We start from the raw sequence: 6,422 nt of genomic DNA on the forward strand, positions 1-6,422 counted from the left end.
GGGATCTAACCAACAACCTTCCGATTAGTGGACGACCCGCTCTGCCTCTGAGCCACAGCCACAGTGTAATTCTATCCATCCAATATGAAGATATCAAACTTAGACATCCAGTGTAAACTCGAGTAAAGCCTGCAAGACAGCTCAGTTGTCAACTTTGCAAGGAGATGGTGTATTTCAGGTCACCGTTTTTCTCTGTCTAAGCTGCTGGCACTACCACTTCACTGCAAGCATCACTACATTATCACTGCTGCATATAGCATTTAAACAGCCTCACAATCCAGCTGTAGTGATTGGTTATGGTCACTCCCTGATCACCCAGATGAAGAGGATTTTTATTATTTTGTTATCTATTTACTGACTTATGTTAATGGTATAACCAGTGAAAATATTTGTATTATTGCACAATGCTTTACTAAAAATTCTCCCACCCCTCATTATTTTTTATTAATTTATTTACAGATTTGTCCGTTAATTTTTTATTGTTTCTATTTGTCGATTAATTTGGGGGTTTTGGGATATCACAAAAATCATAAATAACCAAACATTATCTAGTTGGCCTGATTACACTGTATTGTGACAATATTATATTATGTTGACCTATGTTTTTTGGTAGTTATATATAGTTATAACTTAAAGTTACTGTGCCCAAATTGTCACAACCTGAAATCTTAAATCAGTAAGAAGATATTTTTGTTGACAGATATAGAATGCTGAATCAATGACGCAAAAATAAGTTTAACTTTTTATCACATTTTGTAGAATAATAACATATCCTACAAATAAATGCAACAAATTTTTTTGGAAAACATTACAGCAGCATGATAGCCTGTTGCATCATCCTAACCAAGGCTATTGCTGTGGCTCCATCACATCACTGTGAAATTTCTTGTGGACAAAATACACTGCACCTGGCCCTTCAACTCCCTTGCTCCATTTGAAAGAATTGAAGTTGGCCATATTTTGCCTTATTATATATCTAACACACACTTACACACAGATACACACTCACACACACACTCACCGGACATAGACTTTTGCGAAGCCTATTATCTGCATGAAAAAGATGTCCTGGAGATCAACTTCTTGTTATCCGAATTTGGCCGCTATACAACATAAATATTTAATGTGAATTGAATTGAATTATCATAAATGATATGTCCTTTTGTAGATGAAAAACACCTGGGTTCTCCTGGGAAAGATAAAGCTCCCATATGAACCCTGTCCAAGGATACACGTGTGGCTCCGAGAGAAGCCACAGAAGGAAGTGTGAGGCATCAGAGGACTGCCCTACTTCCTTGATGGAACAGAAAATATGTCGAGACCATTCAACCCCGCTCCTAAAAAAATAGTTCAATATTTAAATATCTTCTATATTATTAATTAAATAACACTAGATTGTTACATTAGTACATAATTGATTAAATAGTAATAGTAAATAGTAAAGTATATAGTAAATAAGCATTTGAATTGTAAGTTTAATTTATTTTAATATAAACTGTTTATAAATGTCTTTCAATTCATTTGGAATGTGGCGGATATGTTGATTGCTATCTTTAGAGCCCCTTTTTCTTCAAAAACAATCGAGTTTAGTTGACAGTCGACCTTGGAGCGTGTCTCCCATACAATTTTTGGAGTAGAAAAATAATTTTGTATCACCAATAAAGCTTGAGACTTTCCTCTTTACAGTCATCGCAAGAAAACTCAAAATCTGTTTCTGGGTCAAAGTGACTCAAATGATGGAGCAGGCACAATATATAAAGTAGAAATAGCAATTGGTCCAAGTACAGAAACCTGTGGACACTCCCATGATTAACTGTCAGTAGTTATTGAAGAATTCATCGATAACACTGAACAAACTGGTAAACGATCCTGATAAATAGACCTAAACCAGCTTAGTGCGGTTCCTTTAATGGCCAATTTGATGCTCAAAAGTCTCTGTAAAAGAATCATTATCAGGTCAATGGTGTCAAAAATGCAGCACTAAGATCTAATAATAGTACAGAGACCAAGCCCATTGTCAGAAGCAATCATAAAGGTCATTACTAAATTTAACCAGAGCTGTCCTCCTGTGCTGTGATGAACTCTAAATCCTGACCTGAAAATCCTCAAATTAAATTATTGCCTATGTAAAAAGAATCACACAACTGTTTGCGACTATTTTTTCTAGAATCTTAGAGAGGAAAGGGGAGGTTAGAAATCGGCTCTATATGTCTGGCTAAAACCCCTGGGTCGAGCAGTGGGCTTTTTAAGAAGGGGTTTAATTACAGCTACCTTTAAAGGACCTTGTGGTACATACCTGAGATAATAAAGAAAGAATTGATCATATCCAGGTAAGAAGTGCCAATTAAGGGTACAAACTTCTTTAAGCAGACCTAGTGGGGATTGGATCTAACAAGACAGGGTTAATGGCTTCTGATGAAGAAATTATTATGAGTTAACTGTGAAGAATCGATGCCGAAAAAACATTCTAAATATATTCTGAGGTGGCAATTAGTTTAAAAATTTCTGATCTTGGCAGAGCCTGCAATACTTATTAAGGGTATTCGTGGACTAATTTCTTCTCTAATAGTAATAATTTTATTATAAAAGAGAAGCTCAATAAAGTCAATTGCTAACTTTAAGTTTATGGGGATACAAGGCTCCAATAGAGCTGTGACTCCTCTGTCCAGCCCTGGCTACAGTGCTGAAGAGGAACCTAGGGGTGTTCTTATTGTTCTTCTATAGTGGCTGAGCGTAATAGGCCCTCCTCTGGCAATTACGGAGGGGCCTTTCTATAATTCTTAACGAATCAATTCATTTTGCCAAATCCAGCGACCACCCTATAATTTCGAAAGCGTGCCATTTCCTTCTATTTCCTTGTTCCTTTGCTTTAATTGCGATTTGGTGGTTGTACACGGTGCTATTTCCTAATGTTTCTATTATTTTCTTGTTTTCTAGGAGCGATCGAATCTAATGTTGATCGCAGAGAGCCTGCAGCACTATAAACAAGAATTATCAATATGGGAGTGACCTAAAGTTAAATATAGGGACTCCTGTTATATTCAGATTCCAGGATATGGCATTGAATTAAAACACTGATGGAATCTCTCCTTAAATTTAGCTTACAGCACCGTCCAGATAGACATCTGCTGTAGGAGTTTTGCCTAATGGCCTTAATAATCTAATAATAGAAATTCAAAAGTTATTAAATAATGGTCAGATAGGAGAGGAATTATGTGGAAAGACTATTAAAATGTTTCAATATCAATTTGCGATTATGATAGAACGAGGTCAAGAGTGTGAATTAAAACAATGAGTTGGTTTAATTTACACAGAAGCAATTGAAGTCTATTAATGAGGTAAATGCATTACTAATATACTCCATTTTCAACATCCTTACATGGGTATTAAAATCAGCCTACAATAATTACTTTATCTGAATTTAAGGACTAAGCTTGATAAAAACTCTGAGATTCCAGATATAAAAATCAGAGTAAACGGTCAAGGAGTGCGGACACTATAACGAATAAAACTGGCCTGCAGAGTTTTCCAGTTTGGATGAAGAAAAGACCTAAGACAAGGCTTTCAATGAATTATACCCATTTTAGTTTAGGTTTAGGGTCCATTAAAACGCTCGAATCATATATGGCTTGCAATACTCACCTCCTCGGCTGTGCCTCGGGGATGTGAGTATTAATATGACTTTGGGGGGGTGGATTAATTTAGGTCTAACATCACTCCTCGTGGGACAACTAGGTCTCCCAGTAAGACAAAGTAAATCAAATATCATAATCTGATATTAATTCATTCAGCAAAACAGCTTCAGAGGACAAGAGAACCTGATATTTAACAGTCCCACATTTCATTCTTTTATTTCGTGCTACAAGAAGGAGGTTATGTTTTAATTTTTATTAGATTTTCAAAATGTTTAACTCTCTTGTTTTTTATTTCTTTAAATAATTTCGGTGGTCCGGGGACAAGACACAAGTCTTCATTGTTGGGTTTTTGGGTGGGTACTGTACTAAAGTAAGCACAGAGAAGTGTGTAAGACAGCAGCTCTGCTCTTCCTGGTCCCAACTCTGCAATGTTCAGGATTTAGAAATAGACTTTCGCCATATTCCTGGATAAGAGAGCGCTCATCCAAAGTGGGATGATGTCGTCTCTTCCTAATCAGACCAGGTTTTCCCAAAAAAGGTGCCAGTTATTCAAGGAGACCCACATCGTTTCTTGACCACAACCATCGACAGCCAGCGGTTGAATGACGACATGCGGCTATACATGTCATCACTGGTCACATTGGGCAGGGGTCCAGAGAAAACTACGGAGTTTGCACAATTATGTCTTTTGCAAATCTACCACACAATTCCACATTAATCTTAGGGATCTCCGATTGGTGTAATCGGGTGATTTGATTACCGCCGACGTGTAATAACTATCTTATTGTATTTACGTTTATCTTTAGCCAGCAGTTTTAAATAGGATTCAACATCGCCCGCTCTGGCCCCAGGGATAATTTTAACTATGGCCGCTGCTTTCGCTAACTTCAACGTTTCAAATGACTATAGAAATGAGCCAATATCAGAGTGGTTTCTCAGCGGGTGTGTCGCTTGAGTGGGAAAATCTATTTGAAACGTGAATCGTTTGTGGTTATTGTGGCTTTCAGTGTTTTGCTGCTATGCTTATTTATCAGTTTGATAATTACCTTTTAATTTTTCAGTTTGTTGGAACAAAGAGCAGGGAGAGTCTGTAATAGTCATCCGAGAAGTAGTTGTCAACCTCCATCTCGGTACTCGGGGTGCTTCATCTACGTCAGAGAGAGCCCACATCGTCGCTGTCGTCAGGCGGTTTGACGGTTGAGGACCGAGCCCTTGGCGCCCCCCTGGCAGAAGTAGCCGTCATTGGAGATGTGTTGTTAGGGTTGCGGCTATGGAAGTCCCTGATGAGGTTTGTTGTCCAGAACGTGCTGCTGAAACAGGACCCTCATCCTTCAGGACGTATCTCCCAGTCAAACCAGGTACTGAGAAAACCCTCTCCTGACGATGGGAAGGAAGACGGTGGACAGAGTAAGACAGGACCCCATTCCGATCCAAGTCGTGTTGTGCGTCTCGATGAAGTCCATAACAAAATGACGAAGGAAGGTCGTGAGACACCACTCATTCTTGATGTAGTCTCCAAGACCCAGCATGAAGGCATCGCACTGGGGGAAAAGCGTTCACTCACTTTGACAAGCCTTGTTTGAAAGTCTATGGCAAAAAGTCAGCGACGCTCCGGTTCCCTGGGTCAGTCCAGTAGTCCTCGCAGCGTCGGACCCATGAATTCTGAACACTTTTGCGAAGCTATGCTGCAAGTCATGGAAGGAGAAGAAGCTGGAGTTTGTCGCTCCATTCCTAGCGTTCGCCAAATAGCGAGCTCTGCATGTCAGTGTTGATGGTGAAGGCTACTTAGCTTCCTCATGGGCAAAGGTGTAGGGCTGCAAGGGCGAAAGAGATAATGGAACAGTTGGTGAGAAAAGGATTGCAAGCCCTAACAAGGTCTCCAAGCGTAGCACTCGGGTTCCTAACCAAGTCTCGGTGACGACCTTGGCGGGAAGGAAGTTGGGCTGGAGCAGTCAGAGCACAGAACCAGAAGGGAAAAGCCAGGAGTTGTAGTTGGGCAATGGATGTGGTTAATTGCTGACTGGTGGCCAGGCAAACCAAAGCCTGTTCCTGGTTTGGAGATATGGCCTGGTGAATCTTCCGTATTGGAGGTGAGAAGCATTGGCCTCGTGTGCTGGAAGTGTGTCTCAATTCTTCCGAAGCAATTTTGTGACCAGTATGTGAGTCATCACTTTGCCGATTGTACTGTAGACCAATATGAGCAACACTTAGGAAGGTTGATAAATAACTTTATTTTCAGCTTGTGGAAACAAACAGAGCAGGCAGAGTCTTTTAGAGTCTTTTGCGGAAATATTAGAGCTTGTCAGGTGAGTGTGTGCACACGAATTGACTTTTCATCACATCAAAATATATTTTAGTGTATGTTTATTCTGGAATATGAGAATTGTGTGTGACAAAGGCAAGCGCAGTAATTTCCTGATATGGATGAAGTTAAACATGTGCATGCAAATGAGAAGCAAGCTCAAGCATCTCAGTACGTCACTCTTCTGATAACGCAAACTCAGTATCTTCAAAAACGTACTCAACAAACAATTGTGAATTGTGATAGGTCCACACTTTGGTAACAAATACAATTTATTGTCGAGCTACCCAAACTAGAGCCGGGTTCTATCTGGGTTTCTGCCTCTTAAAAGGAAGTTTTTCAATTGCCGCTGTTCGCCAAGTGCTTGCTCATGGTGGGAAATGTTGGTCTCTGTAAAATAATTTTATAAGGAGTTCGGTCTAGACTGCTCTATTTGAAAAGTGTCCTGAGATAAACTTTTGTTTATGAATTGGCGGCTATAAAAA

General features: G+C 39.5%; 1 protein-coding gene across 1 annotated transcript in view; it reads right to left on the bottom strand.

The window, feature by feature from the left end:
* Positions 1–4,184: 4,184 nt before the first annotated feature.
* The window catches only part of LOC118341918 (protocadherin Fat 3-like), a 35,482-nt gene continuing 33,244 nt past the window's right edge, over positions 4,185–6,422 (bottom strand). Inside the window, exon 4 of the mRNA XM_035680336.1 lies at positions 4,185–4,297. Coding sequence (XP_035536229.1) covers positions 4,185–4,297 — 113 coding nt within the window. The remainder of the gene's footprint in view (positions 4,298–6,422) is intronic.

The sequence above is a fragment of the Morone saxatilis genome, unplaced genomic scaffold, assembly GCF_004916995.1.
Source record: "Morone saxatilis isolate NCDOM2014 unplaced genomic scaffold, NCSU_SB_2.0 Contig8, whole genome shotgun sequence".
NCBI classification, from domain to species: domain Eukaryota; kingdom Metazoa; phylum Chordata; class Actinopteri; family Moronidae; genus Morone; species Morone saxatilis.